This window comes from Microcebus murinus, chromosome 11, assembly GCF_040939455.1.
Source record: "Microcebus murinus isolate Inina chromosome 11, M.murinus_Inina_mat1.0, whole genome shotgun sequence".
In the NCBI taxonomy this organism is placed as follows: Eukaryota; Metazoa; Chordata; class Mammalia; order Primates; family Cheirogaleidae; genus Microcebus; species Microcebus murinus.
The window spans coordinates 29880147-29904393 of record NC_134114.1 but is presented as its reverse complement, the minus strand read 5'-3'; the positions used below and the strand labels follow the sequence as shown (position 1 = coordinate 29904393).

The 24247-nt window shown below is 39.5% G+C and overlaps 1 protein-coding gene and 1 long non-coding RNA gene across 2 annotated transcripts in view; one reads left to right on the top strand and one right to left on the bottom strand.

The window, feature by feature from the left end:
- The window catches only part of LOC109731308 (uncharacterized), a 106651-nt gene that overhangs the window by 31811 nt on the left and 50593 nt on the right, over positions 1–24247 (bottom strand). The gene's annotated exons all lie outside the window — the stretch shown is intronic.
- The window catches only part of C9 (complement C9), a 47089-nt gene continuing 26456 nt past the window's right edge, over positions 3615–24247 (top strand). Inside the window, exons 1-4 of the mRNA XM_012736490.2 lie at positions 3615–3757; positions 18134–18239; positions 18643–18787; positions 19061–19208. Of these exons, the coding sequence (XP_012591944.2) occupies positions 3681–3757; positions 18134–18239; positions 18643–18787; positions 19061–19208 (476 nt within the window). The 5' untranslated portion in view covers positions 3615–3680. The remainder of the gene's footprint in view (positions 3758–18133; positions 18240–18642; positions 18788–19060; positions 19209–24247) is intronic.

The following is a 24247-nucleotide window of genomic DNA, read 5'->3' as shown; positions in this document are numbered from 1 at the left end:
TAACAGTGGGCTGAATGGAATTAAGATAAATATTGATGGAACTATCAAAATCAGAAAAGAATGAGGCAGAGAGGTCCCCATAAGAATCCTGAAATAACTAGAGCAGAGGCTGGAGTTTGAGTGTGTGGGAGACATGAGCAGTCAAGAGTGTTAGTAAACAGAAGGGTAGGAGGAAGCATATGCAGATATTGTGAACTTCAAAAGAAAAGGAGATTGTGCAGAATCTTCACTTAAAATAAAATGCTGTAATGTGATCAAGTAGGCCTTAAGTAGTTCCATGTGAATGTAAACAGATCTGAGCCACAGGAATCCTTATTACTGTAAAAGGATAGCTTTACATCACCCCCACTGAACTTCACCAACAGCTCCTGAACCACTCGGTAGAGAAATTCATTCTTCTCTCCTTCATTATAACAAAGAGCTCATCTGAAAGGACTGGAAGAAAATGGCACAGAACCAGCAGTGAAGAGAGTGGTCTCTGATGCTTCTCCTACCCTGATTATTTGACCTTGGACATGACACTTCCATTACCTGGAATCATTTTCCCCATCTGCATTTATTCATTCATCCATTAGTTCATGCAATTCAGAAATGGGATAGACACAATGCTAGATGTTAGGGACACAGTAGCAAACAAGACACACCTAAAACCTACAATTGACAGTGATCTCCAAGTTCTCCCTATTCAGTGATTCTGATTATCTCCACCAAGTGCACATGTTATAAGTGAAAGTGAAAGTCCTAAAATTCCACTGTAGTATTACAAGACCTGAGGATCTTGGTACATCAGTGAGAAGCAGCTATGGAATGGGATAGTGTTCCCAATGAGATCCCTGGACACTAGGGGAGTCCATGAACTTAACAATAAGGGACTTTCAAAAGACCATTTCCATCACTTTAAAAGAGCCAAATGGAAATGATCCTCAACATATTTATTTATATCACCTCAATAAAAATTAATTGTTTCTGCCTGCTGGTTAGAATTCTAATATACATATGTATATGTCTGCCTCAAAAGCTGGAAAAAGTATTATTATTATGTAAAAAAAAAAAACATAATTCATCACCACAAAATTCCCAAGCAAACTGAAACCAATGTGGAAAAAAAAGGCCACTGAATGTTGAAAACTTTGAGAACCCACAGCAGAGTGGAAAACCCTGGACTTAGAGTTTAAAGACATGGTTTGTTCAAATCCCACTTATGTAGCCTGGGTGTACTTCTTTGAGCTTCAACTGTGAAACTAGACTAAAAGCTCCCCTTTCACAGAGTTGAGAGGATTCAGGAAGAAGTTTTATAGTAAAGTACCTTATATGCAACATGACATAATTAACACAACAACAACAACAGTACAGATAGTGTGGTAGGAAAAGCCTGAGGTATAAGACCAGAAATACCAAGTTCAAATTCCAGTTACTCACCCGGGGTGGATGCTAGACAAATGATGTAATCTCAGTGTATCTCAGCTTATTCAGCTATAAAATGGGTTATTTTGAGGGTTCAATGAGATCGTGTATAGAGAGATGGCCTGGCACATTGTAGAAGTTCAATAAACATTGATCCATTCTTTTCTGAAAACCATTAAGTGTTATACAAATAAAAATGTTATTTTCACTTCTCTAGCCTAATGAATCATGATGCTTCATTTCTCCTAGATACACACAGAAATGTCAGCCCCATTTCAAAGCAGTCAGATACATGATAGATGTTAAGGGCAAGGAAGAGTTAAAGTCACTAATGTAAGGCACATTGTGTTATTTATATATTTTATACATTATTTACTATATATTACTAATATATAATTAATATATTAATATTATTATTATACTTTACTGCTCCTATTACTTTGCTACATTACATTTAGCCTGAACCACAGTGATAAAGTAAATAAAACTGAGCAATTAAGAATAGCCTCCTATTCAAACCAGTCAGTCAAGAAATCCTCACGCCCCCTTCCCCTTCCATTGAGTTAGTCTCCAAGGAAATAGGTGATTTTTCAACCTCTAGCCACATCTATTTATCAGGTACAGTTATCACAAAGTCTAACCAATTAGCATCAAGCCTAGTTAGCATAAACCTCATCCTCTTCTAATTGCTTTCACGTCCTTATTTCCATAGGCATCCCAGCAAGGTCCAGAGAGGCCATGACAGAGTCCTCAACTTTGCTACTTCACATTTGACAGATTCCTACTGCAGCTGGATGCAGCCCCCTGCCACTGGCTAAGACTCACAGGATGTGTCCTTTGGGTGTAGACATGTATTCTCACATCTACAAGTGTGTGACATCTACTCAAATCATCTCATCACATGGCAATTCTGCATGCCTTGCATATACACTGACCACATCACCTGTCTCCATAGCAAGCTCGGAACAGGTGAGATTAGTCCCATTCAAGACCTCGAGCTCTCTGCATAACAAGGACAGGGGCCAAGAAAGGGGGTGAAGGTAGATAACTTCTATCCCAGGTGGTGCCATCTATGGAAAAGGTAAGGCCGCACTGGAGAAACTAGCTGTATGTTCTGTCTTCCCTTCATCCCACCCCCTGTCTGATCTTTGTATATGTTAATGTTTGAAATTGGCCTATATGTAATAATACTGCTTAGGAAAGCTCCTTAAAAACTGTGTTGGGAGATGTAAAAAAAAAAATCACTGATATATTGCCTATGAGACTCCATTTGACATCTGATGTCTTTCTTCACAAGGTGGCCATTCTCCTTCTCAACATGGGCCACACATTAGAATGACCTGAGAAGCTTTTAAAATCCTGGATGCAGGGTCTCATTCTAGGCCAATTAATGTAGAGTCAGTGGGCACTGGGCAGGCATCATTATCATTTTCAAGGGTCTCCAGGTCATTCTATCGGACAATCAGTGCTGTAAGAGTGGCTGCAACGTCCACATTCTCCATTGCTCCCAAAACACATTACTCTTCCCACAAATGCTGGAGAGCATGAAAACGTGAGGGGGAATTCTTTTTCATGGGTGGGAACAAATTTTACCATCTCAGAATCTATCTTGCTGATGTGTGTGATTCTGAGATAAGGAGACCATATGCTTTTGAAGACTACTGTTAATGCCTACAGGAGTTTATAACTCATTTTTCCAAATGCTCCACTATGCCTGTAAAGAAAGCCAGGTCTGTAAATACATTTCATGCTTTATCTTGCCTGTGTGGAAATAACCCACACAGCTCATTTTCAGATTGAAAAAAAAAGTTGGAACATCTATATCTATCTGTGCCTTCCTTTCCATTAAGTGCAGTTCTTTACTAACTTTGAGTTTATGTCTCCTTTAGAATCATCCACAGGTTTTCTGTTGTTGTTGTTTTTTTCTCCCAAAATTACACACTCCTTCATCCTCCTTCCCTGAGTCTTTCAAGATGAGAAGTGCTGGGGGTTGTTTGTTTGTTTGTTTTTATTTTTACACGTCACTGCAGCCAATCTTAGCCACTTTGGCATCCAGGCTCATTGCCCACATACACTTGTCAATATGAGAAAACATGAGGCAAGAATTACAAAATGGCTCTCCTTTGGTTGGACTTCGGTACCCAGGCAACCCAAATGAACAAAAACCCTGAGCACAGACAAACAATAATTGTTCCCCGTCCTCTGGCCCTTTGCAAATAAATCCCTTACACAACCTGCTGGGCCACCTCACTTGGAGCTGCCCAGCAAGGAACAGCATGTCAGCCAGCTGGGGCTTTGCCTTTGCAATCTGCATTTTAGAAATAAGTGTCCTCACTGCAGATCTTACTCTCAGGTGAGTCCGTTTGCCTATGGAATTTCACTGTGGATTGGTATTTCAAGGTCTGTTTCTTAGCAGCAAAGTAGGTAAAAGTGTTAATATACATACAGCCTCAGAATTAAACTTGAAAAGAGGTCAGAAAATACATAGGGTACAGTTTTGCAAGTTTTCTTTGGAAACCCGCTGCTGTTTCTGGGATTTCTTTTAAACAAGGTATTCAGATGTTAAGGTTGAGATAGTCTTTAAATACTTGGGATTATGAAATAAAGCTGGTTTTCACCAGTATGATAAACCTAGGTTTATCAGTGCCCAATGTCTGAGATGTTTAAAAGTAAGGAAATTAATCTTTCCCTCAGTCTGCCTCAATGTCTAACACTTTTAACTGTTGGATACATCTCCCCTTTGTTTCTATGTTAGACAAAGGTTGACCACTTTGCTTCTCTTCCTTGACATCCCAAGTTGTGTTCACATTTTGTTTAGGGTCATTTGGGGCTTAGGGTTGTATTTCTTCCATTCAAAAAGAATCACCATGATGCAGGCCTGTTGCTCATTCTTCCAGCAAAGACACTTTTTCTCCTTTTCTTCTAATCCTAATTGGGATCGCAAAGCCCACGCCAAGCCCATCCGGGAAATAAATCACCCAGACAGTAATTGCTTACTGAACATCTACACCGTGCCTAGAAACGCTGGATGTTGGAGTCACATAAGGCATCCTTCCTTCCATCTTGTAGTCATGGGAGAAGACACTAACCTGTATGATCCAATATAGTATGATCCATTCTGGTGGCAGTATTGAAATATTCCTGACTTTCAACAGTATAATTGAAAATGCCTGCCCAAACACTTCTTATGGCCAGACATAACTGTGTCCTCATCCAATTCCTCTTTGGTCACTTGACTCTCGGTTTAACCAAATTCTGTTTTGGACTCTGATGTCCATCTCCACCACATCTTTGCTTGTCTCTCAGCTGCAGCTGCAGACTGCCATTCAGCCTGGGCTCCACTCACCACGAGGTTTGTTCCCAGGGATGCATCTTCCAGGAGGGGCCCTATAAGGTGCACACAGACCAGCACAGGCCCTGCGTCACCTACTCAGTCAGCCCTTCCTTCATTCCATCACCTCCTCTTTCTGCATTGTCTAAAAAGCATCGTGCCATTCAGAAAATATTTCTGTTTTGTGGGCATCTGGGTATAAACGAGATTTGGAAAGGCAGTTACTGCAAGTTGCTTTAGCCCTTGAACTTCACCTGACCCTTTCTTAAGTTAAAAAATAATAATAATAATAATTTAAACAACCCACATTCCTGGATTGGGGCTCCTGCTGATCAAAAATGAGTGGCTGTGGGGAAGGCTTCAGTTGCTTTGAAGTTCGTACCCCCTGGGTGCTGGCCACACTCAGCTGTTTCAGGAAGGACCGGAAAGCCCCTCAGCTGGCCCCCGGCTCGGAGCAGCTGCGCTGCAGAGTTTGCTTTGGCTCCATGAGCTCCCACCGCCACGCCCACGCCAGTTCGTCGGGGTGGCCCTGCTCCGAACACCCCGTGCTCTGCCCTTTGACAGAGGGCTGAGGTCAAAGCAGAGTGTTCAGAGATATCGGTCATGAAGTGACACAAATAATTTGCTTGAATAATAGCTAACTTAAATTTGCAAATGATTTTTAAAAATATACATTTGGTTAGAATGGAGTGTTCCTCTCCAGTTAGACTTCCCGACCTCAGACCAAGGTGCCATTGCTTACCAACCATATCAGTCTGGGCAAGGTGCTTGGCCTCTCTGCACCTTAGTCCCCTCATCTGTAAGATGTTGACTGTATTCATCTTCCAGGGCTGCAGTAACAAAGTACCACAAATTGAGTGGTTTCCAACAACAGAAATGTATTGTCTCACAGTTGTGGAAGTTGCAAGTGCCAAGTCAAGGTGTCGGCAGGGCCATGCGCCTTCAGAGACCCTGGAGAGGATCCTTCCTAGTGGTGGCCAGCAATCCTTGGCATCCGTTGGCTTGCAGCTATGTCATTCCAATCTCTGCCTCTGTCTTCACATCATCTTCCCTTTGTGTATGTCTTTTTTATAAAAATTTCCCCTTTTTTTAAGGATACCAGTCCTATTGGATTAAGGCCCAACCTAATGACTTCATTTCAACTTGGTTATCTCTGTAAAGACCCTATTTCCAAATAAGGTCACATTCTTATTTGGTAGTAGGACTTAGGATTTCAATAGATCTTTTGGAGGAGGGGGGAGACAAACACAATTCAACCCATAACAGTGATAATGAAAGCATCTATCTGATAAGATTTTTGTGAACATGAAATTGTTATACATGTAATTTATTTTTAACATCTGTACCTGGTACATTGCAAGAATTCAGTGAATGTCAGGGATTTTTTGTTTGCTTGCTTGTTTTTAAATAATAACCATGCTGTTGCTTTGATATGCTTTGTTGTTCAGGAAAGGAAAAGTTGGTGTTATAGCTAGCCTTCGGGGATCACATGGCTGCAGACACTTCATCTTACTGGTCAACTGTTGGGGATTTCTCTTTTTTTATTTCAGGATATTAAGGGGGTACAAATGTTTTGGTTACATGCCTTGCTTTTGTACTGCTTGAGTCAAAGTTATAAGAGTGCCCATCACCCAGATAGTGTACACTATACCTGCTAGGTGTGATTTCACCCTTCCTTTCCTCCCTCTCCCACCAGAGATTTCTAACTATCATTTTTCAAACAAAGATTAGTGTGCCCATGAAAATTGGCCATGAGGGGACCATCATCTCCTATTTTTATCAAGGTAGAACAGAAATGTTAAAAACCACTGTGAGAGCAGAAAAATAGCCCAGAGCATAGTTTCTGGAGCCGGGTGGCTGGAGCCTGATTCCAGGCTCCACAATTTACTAGCTATATGCTCTACACAAATTCCCTAACTTCTCTAAACCTGTTCCTCACCTGCAAAATGGGAATAATAATGTGACTTGCTGTGAGGAATACCTGAGATGATAAAATACAGTGACCTCAGCAGTGTCAGGCAAACATTAAGAGCTCTGTGAGTGTAGCTATCATCACTTTTTTTCTTTTTACTTTGTAAATGACAAAATATTCACATGGTTCAAAGGTCAAAAAATATAACAAGGCATACATTGAGAAGTCCTGTTTCCCTACTCATAACTTTTCATGAAATCTGTACCATGACACGTAAGGACTTAAAACGCTTCCCCCTCCCACCTCAGCCTTCCTCTACAGGTAACCACATATTTGGGTTACTTATGTAACCTTCCCGTATTTCTTTTACAGATTAAAGCATAGTCATAATCTTATTCTTTTCTTTTGCAAAAGGAATAATATTATATCTACTACCTTGTCATTTGCTTTTTTTTTTTTTTACTTTATATTATATCCTGGAGAACTTCTTATATTCATATGAGAAAGCTTCCTCATTCTCCTCGTAGCTAATTAATCTTCCATTGTGTGAATAAACAGCCGAGGCAACCTGTCTCTTACTGAAGAAAATTCAGATTGTTTCCAATCTCATGTACTGGAAATAATGTTGCAGTGAGTGAACTTATTTGCATATCATTTTGTAATTGCACTGGTATACCTGAGAATCAATTCCCAGAAGTGACATAAGTGGGTCAAAAGGTAATCATCTTGGTGACTTTGCTAAAATGGCCCTATTTGTATTATTTTGCACTTTCACCAGCAGGATATGAGAGTGCTTGTGTCCCACGGTCTTGCTAATAGGAGCTATAGGCCAACTTTTTGATATTTGTCAATCTCATAGGTTAAAAAATGGTATCTTGGCATAGTTTTAATTTGCCCTTCTCCTGTTGAGTCAAGGTGCACATTTTTTCATACATTGAAAGGCTGTAGGTATGGTTTTCTTTGTAAACTGTCCATGTCCTCTGTCCTTTCTTCTATTCAGTCTCTTGTCTTTCTCTAGAGATTTCTATGATCACTTTATAAATTAGTCCTTTGTCTCTGTTATGAATTATAGATATTTTCCCAATTTGACATTTGTCCTTTGACTTTATATGTGGTATGTTTTAGTAGAGTTATAATTTTCATATTTAATTTATTCTTCACTTTTCAAATTGCTGGGAAGGAGTACTAGTCTGGTAGTTAGAAGCTGCTGTGTAACATGAGGGAAACTCCTTACCTTCTCTGTGGCTCAATTCCTCCTATTTAAAGTATGATAATAACAGTGATATTGTATATGTTTCAGGGCTGATCTAGGGCTCTCTAAGTGAGGGTTGATAATGAATATTAACCCGTAAGGGAAGAGTTCCTGACTCAACTAAGCACTCATAAGTGTTAGCAATTATCACTTAATTTAATTTAGTTAAATTTATCTCAACAATCTGGAAAAACACCCAAACATCCATTAATAGAAAAGTTGGGCCCAACAAACTGAAGATGTCCAAAATGGCAGTTTTACTCCTACTTTGGTATATTCACCATTTTCATGTTCAATATAAGTTAACAGGCATTTATTTATCAACTACTATTACCCAAATACAGTCTTTTGTTTATTTGTCCATTTAATACAGCAAAGAGGTACCAAGTCTGCAGCATGGGCCAGACGTTGTGTCAGGAGCTGCAGTACATGTTGAGCACATTGCTGAGGGTCCCTGTCCCTGTTCTCACTGGGCTTACAGTCTAGTGAGGAATGCTAACAAGGGAGCAGTAACTGCAACTCAGCCAAGTCCCCTGTGTGATGCTAAAAGAGGCATGCTCCTCTGAGGCCACCAGTCCACTTACATACTGGCTTCCTCGGTGCTGGCCTAACCCGAGGACTTTGCTCCTTTAATTCTGACCCTTCTTTCCTGCATCATCAATATTTCCCTTTGTATCAAATCACTCCATCAGCATAAAGACATGTAACATTCCCTTTAAATGTTGGCACAGTCCTCTGCATTACTCTAGACACTCCCTCACATCCAGTCTCGTGGTGTGAAATTCCACTTACATTCCCACAGCCCCCACAGCTGCATCTGCTGTGCAGATCCCTTCCCTGAGTCCAATGTCCAATTGCTTATTCAACATCTCTTCCTGAAATTCTAATAGGTAACGCAAACTTAACATGTCCAAAACACACCTATTGATTTCTCTACCCATTCCCACCCAACCTGCCCCACTATTCACCATGTTACTCATATAAAAATCTGGGAATCAGACTTGACTCCTCTATTTGTGCCATTCCCATATGGAACCTAACAGTGAGTCCTGTTGGTACTACCTTTAAGACATGTGCCTCTCACTGTCTCCATGGGGACTCTTTAAGCCCAAATCACTATCATTTCTTGCCTACATCCATTCTTGTCCACTCCCCAATTGTCGATTTTCAACCCAGCAACAAGAGAAATCTTTGGAAAACACAAATATGAGTGTTACTTCTGCTCTCAAACTCCTCTAAGAATTGTAAGCAAGCTCAGCATCAAATCCAAAACTCTAGTCCAGGCCTACAGAGTAGAGTCACATCCTGCCCTTATCTCCAGGTATATTTGCACTGTCTTTTTTGCTCATTCTGCTCTAACACCATATTTGCTCAGGGCTGATCTGAGCCACCTCAGGGCCTTTGTATTTATTTTACCCTCAGCTCAGAATGCTTTTTCCAGGCCCTCACACAGCTTCCTCTCTGAATGCATTCAGGTACCTAATCAAATATCACCTCCTATACTATGCAGTTTTTGTTGTATAAACATATTCCAAAACAGTATCTTAAAACAATAGCAATTATTTCTTTTGCTCATGAATCTGAAGGTTACCTGGGCAAAGTTGAGTCATTCTTGGTTGTAGTCAGATGGTGACTGGAGCTAGGGTCATCTTGATCGATGACTTCCTCACTCACATGTCTATCATCTGGGCTGAGAAGACTCAAACAGCTGGGGAGCTGGAGAGTAGACTGAGGGTAAGTGGCTTCATACATAGTGGTGAAAGGCTCCCAGCACAACTGTCTTTAGATAAATTCATAGACCTTTCATGGCCTCTGTAATCTAGCCTTGAAAGTCATGCAGCATTGCTTCCTCTGCATTCCTCATCAAGGCAGTCACGAAGGCCAAACCAGCCTTAAGAGAAGGGCACGTAGACCATGCTTGAAGCACCACACCTCCTCTGAGAGGATTCTCTCACTACCCTCCCTCCCAACTCCAGTGCCAGAGCATTCTCTATCCTCTTACTCTGCTTAGTTTTCCTTCATAATTCCTATGTCTTAACTAATAGTACATGTTATCTTTTTTGATGTATTTGTTTGTTGTGTCTTGCCTGCTAGAATGTAGGCCCCACGATGGCAAGGAATTTGCCTGTCCTGCAGCCCCAGCCTCTAGAACAACTCCTGCCATGTAGCAGGCGCTCAGTAAAGGATGCCGGATGTTGGCTCATGGGGAGCACATGAGAGAAGCTCTTAAATAAAGCTTGAGAAAGAAGGTCCTGAAAAAAATTAGCGTTGGACACTCTTATTATATTATCTTTCCATTTTGATAAATAACATGAACTAAACAAACTGGCAGGTCCATTGGTTATACAGGTAGTCCTAATTAGCTTATATTTTTCCACTCCAAGAAGCCACGTCGTCTTATTTATTGACAAAAAGATTCTTCCATACAACAGGTGCTTTCTAGCCTGGGCCCATGACAGTGTCCTGGCATGAGAGCTTCTACTGGGGTTTTCTTTTTCTAAAGCTGGAAACTTCTCTTTGTGGCAGGAAGATGGGACCAGGTGTACATCAGTGGCCCCATGTTTAATGCATTTCTGACCCAGAGTGAGACTTCCTGCCATGTTGATCTACATCACTTTGATCTAGCAAGTGATTTTCAAGCTGAAATTGAAACACTTGGAGACACATTTTACTTGATAAACACATTTCATCTAAGAATCCAGAAAGTGCTTTACAAATACTTCTTCACTCAGCCTAATAGCTCAGCAGGGTGACAGGCAGGTGGCGAGTGTTGTACATGTGCAGCCCTTGAGCTACAAAAGACTATCTGCTGAGTGAGTTAAAGGGGCTGTTGAAGTGGGCTGAGCTCAGAGGGTGAAACACAGAAGGAGCCATTCAAGATCACTGGTCTCCTTTCTTAATATTTATGCAGCATCTTCGTGTCAGTACTTCATTTCATACTCGTTTTGCATGACTTCTTATTCCTTCCTAATAATTTCCATGAGTTTTACCTTTATTGTGCCTCCACTGATCCAGTACCTGACACAGTGAAGGCAAAACAATTAACAGGTGTTAAAACAATTTTCAGTTTACTTTTGCCTAATTTGACATCCTTTAGGTGTAAGCTTAAAATAGATCCAGGCAAGAACCAGGTTGTCCAATTGATGTTCTTTACCCAAAGCTGCTATATTTTTTTTAAATGCTTGCATTCTTGTTAACTTACTGTCTCTTAAAATGTCTAAAAATCATGAGGCTACCATATGCAGAAATTGTTGAATAAGCTATGACCACTTAGCTTATTTCAAAGATGATTTGTGTTGGGGAAAAACAGGCAGCGCAGAGGATAAGGAAAAACAGTACGGAAGTTGGAATGGAGAGACGTGGATTCCAAATCTAGTTTGCTATTAACTATCCAACTTTGGATAAGTACTGTAATTCTCTGTTTTTAGTTTCCCATATGTAAAACAGAACTAATAGTACTTAACAAATTTACCAATCAAAGGGAGAATAAAGGTTTAAGAGAAACTGAGCTTGGATAACTGTTTAGTAAAATTAATTGACAAATATAAGGTATTACTTAATCAAAAAACATTTCTGAGTGTTATGAGCTGAATTGTGTCCCCCCAAAGTTTGTATGTTGAAATCCTAACTCCCAATACCTGCTAATCTGAGTGTATTTGAAGTTAGGGGTTTTAAAGAGGAAATTAAGGTAAAATGAGATCATTAGGATGGGTCTTAATCCAATATGACTGGTATCCTTATAAGAAGGGAAATTTGGACACAGACATGAGGGAAGACCACATGCAAACACAGGGAGAAGATAGCCATGTATAAGTCAAGGCGTGAGACCTCAGGAGCCAATCCTGCCATACCTTGATTTCAGACTGCTAGCCTCAGAATGGTGAGAAAATAAATTTCTGTTGCTTAAGCCACCCAGTCTGCAGTACTCTGTCATGGTAGCCCTAACAAGCCAGTGCACTGGGCCTAAGCTCTAGAAGGATGTTTCGTCCTGCTCCCAGGGCCAGGGTGTAATCTGTCAGGACCTTCTTTATGGGGATAGGTTGGGTCATTCAGGGAATGAATTCAAATCATAGCCCAGGAGGGCAATAAAAGGCAAAGATCTGATGAATTGTACTAAGTCCAAAGTGTGAGTCATACCTTTTAAAATGAAAAGAGTCCTTAAGTTAGAAGCTAAGGAGGAAGTGAATAAGTGTGCATACTGGCAACGTGGGGCTATTATTATTGCAGAGGATACCAGAGAAACACCTATAGGCAATGTCAGTGCCTGGTCACTGAAGTGTGGGGCAGATTCTAGATTTATCCAACACAGGTCTATAACCCACTCTGGAGTATTTGCAGTGAGCTTTTCTCTCCATGCATGATCCTCCAGCCTGTACTAGATTCTCTGAAGCAGCATTCACTGAAGCTAGTTGGAGTGGTAGGTGAGGAAGATAAAGGTTTCTGGAACCAAGGAAGTAATATGTCTTGGGAAAATACTGAAACAAAATGCTAACATGATCATCTAGTAAGTGGTAAATACAAAAGAGACAAGCGGGAACAGATAATCCAATTCAAGGAGACAGTACTAATACTGAAGACACCAAATGATACTCGAAAGATATCAACAGATATCTTTATATAGATCAACAGATATTAACAGAGATGTTAATAGACAGAGCCCAGAGTAATTCTTGAAACCAATGATAGCCCCCCGCTCAGTGACATTTTTAGGTCAATGATGGCCTCAGTCTTGGGTAATGACATAATGATTACCCCCACAACTATTGGAGATTTCTACTGGATGTTGTCAAGCAGTGTTTTTCAATATTGTTTGAACATGAGTTTTTTTAAACCACTGATGCCTGGTGCCAGTCCTCAAGAAGACTGATTTAATCAATATGGAATGGAAACACAATTTTGCGATTCCTATTTTTAGTATCTAAGGATTACAATATGCACTCAGTATTGAGACTCACTGCTATAGAACATAAAGGTGCATCTGCTATTGCCTCTTTTTTTTTTTTTTTTTTTTTTTTTTTTTTTTTTTTTTTTGAGACAGAGTCTCGCTTTGTTGCCCAGGCTAGAGTGAGTGCCGTGGCGTCAGCCTGGCTCACAGCAACCTCAATCTCCGGGGCTCAGCAATCCTACTGCCTCAGCCTCCCGAGTAGCTGGGACTACAGGCATGCGCCACCATGCCCGGCTAATTTTTTGTATATATATTTTTAGTTGGTCAATTAATTTATTTCTATTTTTGGTAGAGACGGGGTCTCGCTCAGGCTGGTTTCGAACTCCTGACCTTGAGCAATCCGCCCGCCTCGGCCTCCCAAAGTGCTAGGATTACAGGCGTGAGCCACCACGCCCGGCCTGCTATTGCCTCTTAATGAGGCCTGTCAGTTCTATAAGAGGCTTTAGTTCTATGGAAACATTCGAGGAGAAAATTCCTCATCATGTGGTTTTCAGCTATACACTAATACCCAGATTTCCAAAAACGCAGGTTCTCTAGGAGTTTTAGAAGCCTATATAATACCCTTTTAACTGCACTTTTAGAAGATAGAAGCTCACCAGCTCATCATTCTGGATGATGCAGGCAAGGATTAGTCTTATAAAAATGCTGTCTCCAGTTGTGAAGTGTGCCTTAATGACAGACAAGTCTTGCCCAAAAAACATGTGGGTGGTTCACCAGGAGATCATACGCTAGACAAATACAGGCCTAGATTTGCCCCAAACCACATGACCAAGGACTTCCTCCCTCTTTTTTCATTTAGTTATTACTTTATTCATTGAAAAACACTTCCTGGGCACCTACTATTTTCCAAGTACTTAATATGCAAGCTGAACAAGATAGAAAAGTTCCCGAGCTCATTGATACTTTTAGGTAGAATGTAAACTCCATTAGTTCAGGGATCATGGTTTTTTTGTTTTGTTTTGTTGTTTTGAACACCATTGTGTCCCCATTCTTAGCCAACAGTAGGCAATTAATAAATATTTGATGAGTCAATAAGTGAGCAAATAAATAAATTAATTAAAAGAAATATGGAACAAGATGCTCTAAGAGTATGTACATGGAAAATTAAATTACACAAGGAGGTTAAGGAAGGTTCTTAGAAAAAAATGGATAGCCAAGATGAGATCAATGTGGTGAATAGGGAGTAGCACAGTCAAAGGACTGAAGACATGGAAAAAAAAGTGGCTTGTCTTGAAAATGTAAAGTTCAACGTGGCTAGAGCTTGGTGGAGAAAAGTGAAGTTGGAAAGTTTGGAAGAGGATAGGCCATACAGAGCTCTCTAGGCAATGTGTATTAGTTTCCTATTGCAGCTATAACAAAAGACCACACACTTAGTGGCTTAAAACCCAAATTTATTATCTTACAGTTCTGGACATCTGAAACTCAAAATAGTTTTCACTGGATTAAAATCAAGGTGCTAGTAGGACTGGATTCCTTTATGGCAATTCTAGGGAAGAATCATTTCCTTGCTGTTCCCAGATTCTAGAGCTGCCTGCATTTCTTGGATCACTGCCTCCTTTTTCCAATCTTTAGAGTCAGCAATAGAACAGGTGGAATCCTTTTTCATGTTTTGAATTTCTCTTGCCTCTTCTGTCTTCACATCTCTCTGACCCACTATTCTGCTTTTAAAAGCTCATGTGATTAGAATGGGCCCACCCAGATAATATAGGATTACTCTCCCCTTAATCACATCTGCAAAGTAGCATAGGTTCCAGTGATTAGGACATCAACATCTTTGGGAGTCTTTATTCTGTCTATTATACCATGTTAGAAAATTTGGACTTTATCACAAGAGTGATGGGATGTTGGGGAAATATAATTGAGGAATTACTGAGCTGTGGCTCATAAGATCATTATTTTATTGTATCGCCCAATATTGCCATATTAAAGACAGAAACAGGAGTTTGCATGGTTTTGCCCTGAAGAAATATGTGAGCTCACTAGTTCACTTATCAGGGGCTGCTTCCGCCTTGGGAGGGCTCTCAAGGCTCCCGTAAGGATGTTTTCCAAAAGGCTTCATGGTTATCTTGTCTGTGGAGCATTCCTGTTTCTTGAAAGGCAAAAACAGGTAAATATCTGGCTCACAGGATGGAGCTGAGACAATGAGTGCCCTTTGCCCAGAGACGTGCCTCTGTAGTTATGAACAATTTGTTTTGTAGAAATCAGCTTCCTGCTCTCTCCTGACTGTCTGCCTTTGAGTCCACAATAACTAGATATATAGTTAAGAAATATAGAAATTTCAAAGAAATTTCAAAATTTAGCTCAAAGAAATATAGAGCCATTATACCTCTTTGTTATACCTCTGTTAATTGATAACTACCTCTTAGAACTTAGAAGTTAGTCCCTGAAAGACTTTGTACCTATTTGTTCACCTAGATCGATCAGAATTTGTTAGAAGCCCTTTGATAGGACTTTTGACCCTAACCCACTACCTGTGTAATCCTGTTCCCATAGCAACCACACTATCTGATAGGTAGATGTGTCACTATGGCAACTGGTAATTGATATCTGTGATCATAAAAACCTATGTGAATCTAACCATAACGCTGGACCATTCACGGAGATATGGTTCAGACTCCTGAGTACCCTTGCTGTTTATCTGATCTTCTTATATAAAACTATAAACTATACCTTAGTCTCTGTGTATTCTTTAATTCTATTTCCTATCAATTTTCTTATCCTCTATGGTGACCCCTATCTAAGGGACCTGGCTTCACGGGGAGAAGTAGCTAATCTCCTTGCTGGCCTGCCACTCCCTGCAATGGGAAGCTACTGAAAGATTTTCAGTAAGGGAATGGTAAGATCAAATTTGCATTTTTGAAAGATCCCTCTGGATATTTTGTGGAAACTGGGTTAGAATGAAATTTTGTAGTCATCTAGGGGAAATATAATGTTAGTGTAGACCAGAAAAACATCTGAAAGAGATGAAGAAAAGTGGATGGATTTGAGAGTCACTTACAGAACTGTAAACGATAGGTTTTAGTGGTTGATTAGATGTCAGAGATGAGGCTGGGAAATGTAGGATGAGACAGGAACACCTAAGTCTTTGGCGAGGATGGCTGCATGAATGGAAGTGCCATTTACCAAGACAATAAATACAGGGGAGGAGTAGCTTTGACAGAAGAAGAACAATAATGAATTCATTTGGGGATAAAATGAGTTCAATGGGTCATGAAGATAGACAAGTACAGATGTCCAATTTGGAGTTGTATTTAGAAGTTTAAAATTCAAGAGAGATATCTGGACTGCAGATTTATCTCTAGATGTCATTAGCACAAACATGGAAATCTAAACTCTGGGATAATGTAGAGAAGAAAAGAGAGAGATCCAAGGGCGAGACTTTGAGGGAAAAGGACTATCGGAGGACGAGCTTGCATAGAAGAGCAGGAGTACTAACTAGGCAGCAAAGAAAAAAGACATTAGAGAGTCTAATGTCATTCAGTCCAAGGGAAGAGAGTTTTGTAAAGAGCAATAATGGTCAACTGCATCAAATTCTGTGAAGAAGGAAGTCAATAAGACAAGGACTGAAAGGGACCAATGAGCCATGTGGCAGTCATCCTTGACTTGGGCAAGAGTAGTTTTCATAGGAAGGCAGGGCTGAGAAGTGACTGAGCAGCTAAGAACAAGAGATCAGGGTATAAATTATTTTTTTGAGAAACTTGGCTACAACAAAGAAGAGAGATTTTAGAGATAGCTAAAGGGGCATGTAGAGCTGAAGGAAGAGATGAGACTTTTTAATCTTTTTTTGAATGATCTAGTAATTCCTTTAAGAAGTGTCATTGTAAAGAGCAGGAGGGAGATGGGAGTATCTGCAAGAAAATGTGAAGTCCAGGGAGGGTCTTGTATTTGTTCATACATTGGCCTGTTCATGTTTAATGTCACAAACTTGAGAACATTACACTACAAATGGAAAAGAGCTGGTAGTCAGAAAGCATTGAAAATGGAGGAGATATTTAATTGATCAGAGACCCTAAAAGGAGCTGGGATCTAGGGCTTCTGTAACGGGATTGGCCTGACCTAGCCATCCCTCTGATGAAAGAGGCTTTACTACAAGAAGAATAGGTGCAGGTCAGAGAAATAGAGGCAGGGAGTTTGTAGAATTCTTGTTTGGTGGCATCTGGTTTTTCTTGTGTGTGTGTGTGTGTGTGTGTTTTTTCCTTCCTGTCATTTAGTGAGATAATTATTCCAAGTGGTATTGCAACCAGAAGAGATCCAAATAGTGAACCAAGAGAGAAAGAAAAGTTCAAAGCTAGAAAAGCACTTCTGAGCATTGGGTTTAGGGGTAGGAGGGGAGGCCATAAGTGCCAAAATACATAATGTTAAAAGTCAGAAAGTTCAGGAATAAGTCCTGAAGTGGACAATGAAGCAGTAAAGTACCAGTTTAGGACATATGTATGTCCAGTTTAGGACATACAGAATACCAGAGAGGGAAGCCTGATTTATGAGGTGTTTGCTACAGGAAGGCCAGGCTGGCTGGCTGAAATTTGCAAGAGAACCAGGCAACTCAAGGCTTTGCCAAACTCTCGGGGGATGGGACTGGGAAGGCTACAAAGAAAATGAAATGAGATTTCTAGCTTCAATGAGTTCATAATCTAATTGTATAAGATTAATCACTGTAAAACATGTAGCTGGATGCCTTGTTAGTTTTCCTTGTCACCATTATTGTGTCATTGTTTATTTTATTTTATTTTTTTAGACAGAGTCTCAATCTTTGCCCGGGGTAGAGTTCCATGACATCAGCCTAGCTCACAGCAACCTCACGCTCTTGGGCTCAAGCAATCCTTCTGCCTCAGCCTCCCGAATAGCTGGGACTACAGGCATGCGCCACCATGCGCGGCTAATTTTTCCTATATATTTTTAGTTGGGCAATTAATTTCTTTCTATTTATAGTAGAGACGGGGTCTTGCTCTTGCTCAGGCTGGTTTTGAACTCCTGACCTTGAGTGATCCTATCGCCTCAGCTTCCCAGAGTGCTAGGATTACAGGCATGAGCCACCACGCCTGGACTATTGTGTCGTTGTTGTTAGATTAAAAGTTAAATAACAATACAGTATAAGAATTGAACAAAAAGATGGCTTGAAAACACAAAACAGCATGCAATCAAGTGTCAAATGAGAGATATAGTAAAAGGATAAATATTAATAGTATGATTGGGAAGGAGGGAAAGTAGTAAATAAACTGGTTTGTGAAGACTTCTTGGAAACAGACAAATATAATGATCATTATAAATTGACGTGTTCTATTCTCTTAGTTATGGCCAAGAGCCAACAGAAGGGAGTGGCCCTCCAGCACCCATAGACTGCAAAATGAGCCCCTGGAGTGAATGGTCACAATGTGATCCTTGCCTTGGACAAAGGGTAAGCACTTGTCTCCATTCCTCCAACCTCCCCAGATGGAAACTGCATTGCTGGCATCTGCAGGGAAACAACTAGTAGACAAGGAGTCCCCAAAACTGAGTTCCAAACCCAGAAAGAGAGATGAACATATAAATGTATGTGGTTAACCTTGCCAGGAAATCTGAATGTTGCACAGAAAATTAAATGAGTGTCCTGAGAGCTGGTCTTCTGTATAAGAGACCGCAAAATCTAGAATGCGAAGTGCTACTTTATGTTATATCCATAACTGCTTCTACCACTTCTATCTTAAAACCATCGATTCATTTGGGTTTAGAGGGCTACAGTGATGTAGATGCAGCTTGAGATCATAATCCTTTTTTTTTTGGCATCAGATATTCTAACCTTTCCAGCTGGTTTTGTGCAGTTTCGCTCAAGGAGCATTGAGGCTTTTGGACAATTTGATGGCAAAAGCTGCATTGACTCTGTGGGAGACAGACAACAGTGTGTGTCCACTGAGCCCTGTGATGACGTTGAGGACAACTGTGGAAATGACTTTAAATGTGGTACAGGTAATCTTTGTGCTCCAACTGCTCATTTCAGGTTTCTGTGTGCCCTCCAAGAATGAAAAAAAAAACAAAAAACAAAAAAAAAACATGCTTCTAGACACTCAGATTTCCAAGTATGAAAAGTTCCCCAACAAGGGCCATCTATATATTCTGTACAAAAAATTCAAATGTGGTTTTCTGGTACATCCAGTATTAAAGTGTATTTTGATAACTTCAGAAAGAAAGAGAGAAAATTTAGCGTTAGACACACTATGTCTTTCCCGATTTTGATTGCAGGCAGATGCATAAAGAGGAAACTTCTGTGTAATGGTGACAACGACTGTGGAGACTTTTCAGATGAGGATGACTGTGAAAGTGATCCCCGTCCGCCCTGTCGCGACAGAGTGGTAGAAGAGTCCGAGCTGGCACGGACAGCAGGCTATGGGTCTGTATTTCACTTGAATTTTTCCAGATGAAGATGAGGGAAAACGATCTTCATCTTTTGCACTGTGATAAAACAGTAGAAGGGTTTGTACAAAGGGCACAACTAGTACAGCCTAAGGGTCTGTATTTTCTTTGAATTACATTTCAGCTTGAAGGAGGGGCAGAATGAGTATCTCCTCAGGATACATATTCAAAGTGGACAAACTGCCTGGCTTCAGTAGGGGTCTGGAAGAATGGACTAGATTATCAAAATGCTAGGTTATTGCTTCTTAGTAGGTAGGAAATAAAATCTTTCATTTATAAATCTCTGGGAGAACAACATTGACATGACATGTTAACATTTAGAATGAACTGCCCATAGTAGGTCTGGAAATTCTATTCAAATATTTGAGTTGCTGGGAAGGCTGTCTTCCACTGGAACGTCTCTTGATTTCTACCTGATTATAAGTTCTCAGAAGGTTCCAGCACTCTGGAGTTGAGCAGGAGAATGGGATCAGAGGAGGCAGTTCTGATGCCAGAGGATGATGGTGTTGAGGGTCTGGTTCTCATTAGAGAGAGCTGACATTTCAGTCATTTTCTATATAAAACCTTAGGGTTCTGGGCAGGTCACTGTGAGCTCAGAGGGAAAGTTTTAGAATTTAGAACTCAAGGTTATGCAGAATAGAGACTATATGCAAAGATCAGTGCTCCAGGAATTGGGAAAATAACATATTCCTGAGGTTCTGTTCCATTTTGTTCTGTTCCATATAGTCAGAGGACATTGCCGAGATATTGACTACATAGTCTTCATCAGTTGTTTTGAGCTGTTTTCTGTAAGGGTATCTTGGGTGGATTTGTTGGCAAATTGTCCCCAAAAAAGACACAGTTATTCTCCTACCCAGTAGTATATTGACAGAGAGGGTATATCATTCTATTTCATCACCTATAATGTAACAAGTCTCTTTATCCTCATGATCCCAGTGCCTGGTTCATAGTAGGTGCTCAATAAATGCTTGGTAGGTAGATAAACAGGTATATTAATTAATGAATGAAAATCTATTAATAGGTGCTTTCTAAAATACCATCAGTTGGCATCAGGTAAGCCTGAAACTAGGTCCCTGCAAAGAAATTCAGGTACAGGGATCCAGTCCTGGGAATGTGGATGGGGAGAGCAAAAGAAGATAGGGGTGATGGTAAGAGCAAGGCTGATGGAGGGATAAGGTAGGGTTCTCAACCAGAGCTGATTTCCACTCCAGGGGACATCTGGCAATGTCTGGAGACCATTTCCGTTGTCACATTTTAGAGGGGGCAGGAGTGGGGAGTGCTATTGGCATTTAGTGGGTGGAGGCCAGGGATGATGCTAAATATCCTACAATGCACAGGACACCCTGACCCAAAACATCAGTAGCACTGAAGTTGAGTAATTCTGCACCAACATACCAGGCAGTTCCTAAGATAAGACCTCAATCAAGTTTAGCTAATAAAGGAGATGTCTCCTCTCTCAGGGCAAAATGAAACTTCCACTTCTTTTATCAAAGGAAGAAAAAAATTCCAGGATGCCATGAGTCAGACACCAGATAAAACATTTCACGTACCCTTTATTCACTTTATGAAATCTTGCCCAAGCAACATTCGAATATTACACATAATGCCTTCAGCCCTTAGCCTAAAGGTAGGAATCTTGAATCAAATGGATGATCTCAGGTCCCCAAGCTCAGCAGGTGCTCTTAGTAAATGGCAGTATATGGTATTGGGGTTTTCTAAAACTTCATAACCAGATCACTGCATGCTCAAATGAGTCCTGACTCTTTTTGCTCTCCATAGGGAGAGATTGTGAGTCCATGGTGAAAGCCCATTACTACTTTATTTTGCTTTAGTAGGGATCCAAGAAACAGTTTTCTCCTTAATCTAAACAAAAAAGCTTGGCATATGTTATTTATTCTCACTCAATGCAAATTTATGGTTTGTCTTATAGGCAAAGAATATAGAGACTTTGGCCAACATAGCTGAAAAACAATCATCCATAATCTATTGGTTTCCTTTGTTCAGGAAAAAGAAAAATTTGTTACAGGGAGTTTCATAATAAGGCGCCCCAGAGCTGGCCTAGGAATCCTTCAATACCTCCTGCTTTACCACTGCACGGGTGGTGTTGGGCGACATCACAAGGCTGAGCTTTCAAAAGTGGGGAGCCCGGCTCTGGGGAAGGTCAGCTGCAGACATGGAAAATGAGGTAGGCCTGACAGAGTCAGTCTATCAACATTTTTTATTAAATTTCCCATTACCATGAGCAATAAACTATAACAAATCTAGTCTTCATAAAGCCTATTGTTCTGTGACAGTTTTCATTTGCATAATACCTTGAAGTTTTCAAAATCTTTTTCTACATTCTATCTCTATAGATTCTTATAATAATCCTGTGAGATTGTTAGGGGAGGTATTACATTTATTTTACAGGTAAGAACTGAGTGAAATAAACAAGGCCATTTGGCAAATTAGTTTTCTAGTAGAGCTAAAACCCAAGGTTCTCTGACTCATATAAACCTATATTTTTCTACCTCGCCACCTTGCCCTCTGTTCCTTCCTACAACCCACAGCATTCTCCCACAACATTACAAAACCCATAAATTAACACCTGAATTTCAAAGCAAAACCGAAAAATGAAATTCCTTAAGTAGCTATTTATTATACAATTATTTGAATTAAACATATAGAAGAGTGGTATAAATCAGTAATAATATTTAAGAAGACATTTCAAAACAACATACTTTGTTATTAATATATTTGTGATATTCTTCCATACCATTGGCATTATATATCTATTTCCTATAAATCTCTGTTATTCTTACATGGAGCTATGGACTATATATACTAAATAGAAATAATAGGAGTAAACACCCTAATCATAGCAACATGCTTTATAAACCACTTCTACACAATTTAGTCTAGAAAACCTCAGCAAATCCTGTCAACAGTCACATACAGTTAGATTCTTTTACATATGAAAGTCACAAGCATTTATGGTAATTCATTTATAATTTTTTCATTTGACGGACTCTCTCATTTACATTCTTATGCCAGGAGAATTTAGTTGTATCACATATGTTTCAGCCTCTTGTTTTGTAGGCATCTGAGATTTCCCAGAAGTGTTTAGGGAAATCCCCAACCCATCTTGCATTCATTGAAAAAACATAAATCCAAACCAGCTGTAAATGATGTACAATATGCAAGGAATTATTTTTTGTGATCTAAGCATAACACCACTTCTGTGAAGTGAGATTTCCCTTCAGTTCACCTAGTAAATTGGAACTGCCTGTGGTTCTAGATGCAGGTGTGAAAACAGGCATCTCTAAGTGCTGCCAAAGAACACATTTTTATTTTTTTAATTTCTCAGGTGATGACTTTCCATCCATGAGAAGTTTTCATGTTTCTTGGCAGAAAAAAAAATTGGTTCATTCTAGACTAGACTGCCTGTCTCTACAGTAGTGAAACCAACTCAAAAGTTTTTGAAACATTTTTTTCTTAGTTGTACTTGGGACTGTGGACCAACTTCATTGTAACTTTCCAGATGGATCCAGCCATCCCCCAATTTGCTGTTTTGTAAACAATAACCTCCAAACTAGGGTAATGTATAGCATGGGGTACATAAAAACTTTCCAAGGGGAGGCAGGTAGTTTTAAGGTTTCCTCAATTATTAATTATTTAGCTAATCTGTCTAATAGTAAATCCTCAACTTCCATATATACATTTTTTAAATAAAATTAATAAGCCTAACAATTGAGCTACATTCAAGTTGTCAACATCATTCTCCTCTTGTGTCCCATTTCACAATCATTTGTTTCTTACTTTCTGAAGACAGAGTATATATCTCTCACCCGTCTCACATTTTGTTATAGGGTGTAAAACCAAGAAACAACTCCTAATCTTGGTATTCACTTGGACTCTAACAACTTGGAAGTTAAGTAGTCTCCAATTCTTTTTATCAACAACATTGAAAGATCTGCTAATCAATTGTCAAATAATGGACTATAAGAATAATTTTTGATGAAAGACTAGTATGTGATGTTTTTTGGTATATAACTTGGAGAAAGATCAAAGCTGACACTGTCACACTGTGGTAACAAAATTTCTTCTATTCTTATCTACTTATTAATGTGAATAAAGTTTCTCAGCATTTATATCTATTTTAAAAAAAGCAGGGAACAAATTGATACTTAAGCTTGTCTCTTCCTAGCACTAAATAATATTTATCCATGCATGCAAAAACTACTCTATTAATTTAAGAAGAAGCTCCATTCATTTCATTGAAATGGCTTTTCAATAAAATTTCACTTATGTTTAGTTATGATTTTAAAGTTTTTAATATACATATATACTAATAATAATGAAGAACTCAGACCCTATGGTCAAAGAACATTTATTATTTTACAATTTTAATTAATATCTTTTTGGTATAGAAAAGTATGACCAGGTAACAATGAAAACTTTCAAGCATAAACTATATTACATTAGGTTGAAATTCTGTGGGGGAAATGGAATAGAAATATGGATTCAAGAATAAAAGGGGCATAGAGGATTTAGGAAATCTCTGCACCTTCTGTTCAATTTTGCTGTGAACCTAAAACTGCTCCAAAAAGTAAAGCCTATACAATAAAAAAAAGAAAAGACATTCTATAAAATTTCTTACTATTAGAGAAATGTCATTACTGTAGTACCCCCCATCACCACAGCATTTATATTCGTTAAATTTACTTTTTAAAGTGGCAAAATAATTATAGAGTATCAATATTTATAACATTCTGGGGAATTACATTTTTTGCAACTAAAGTTTAGATGAAAAATATTAAGTGTCACACTAAAAATGTGCATGAAGGCATAGTTTATCAAAATTCCTTTATAGGGCACCCAAAGAAAATGTCTGAAGAATATTAACCAAAGACATACCCTACACATTTCCACTCCCAGGCTCTCACCCACCCCTTCCTCCTGCCCTTCTGGCTCCATCCCAATTTATCCACCCTTCAAAAGCCAAATCAAATCCTTCTTCTTCTAAAGCTCTTTTAA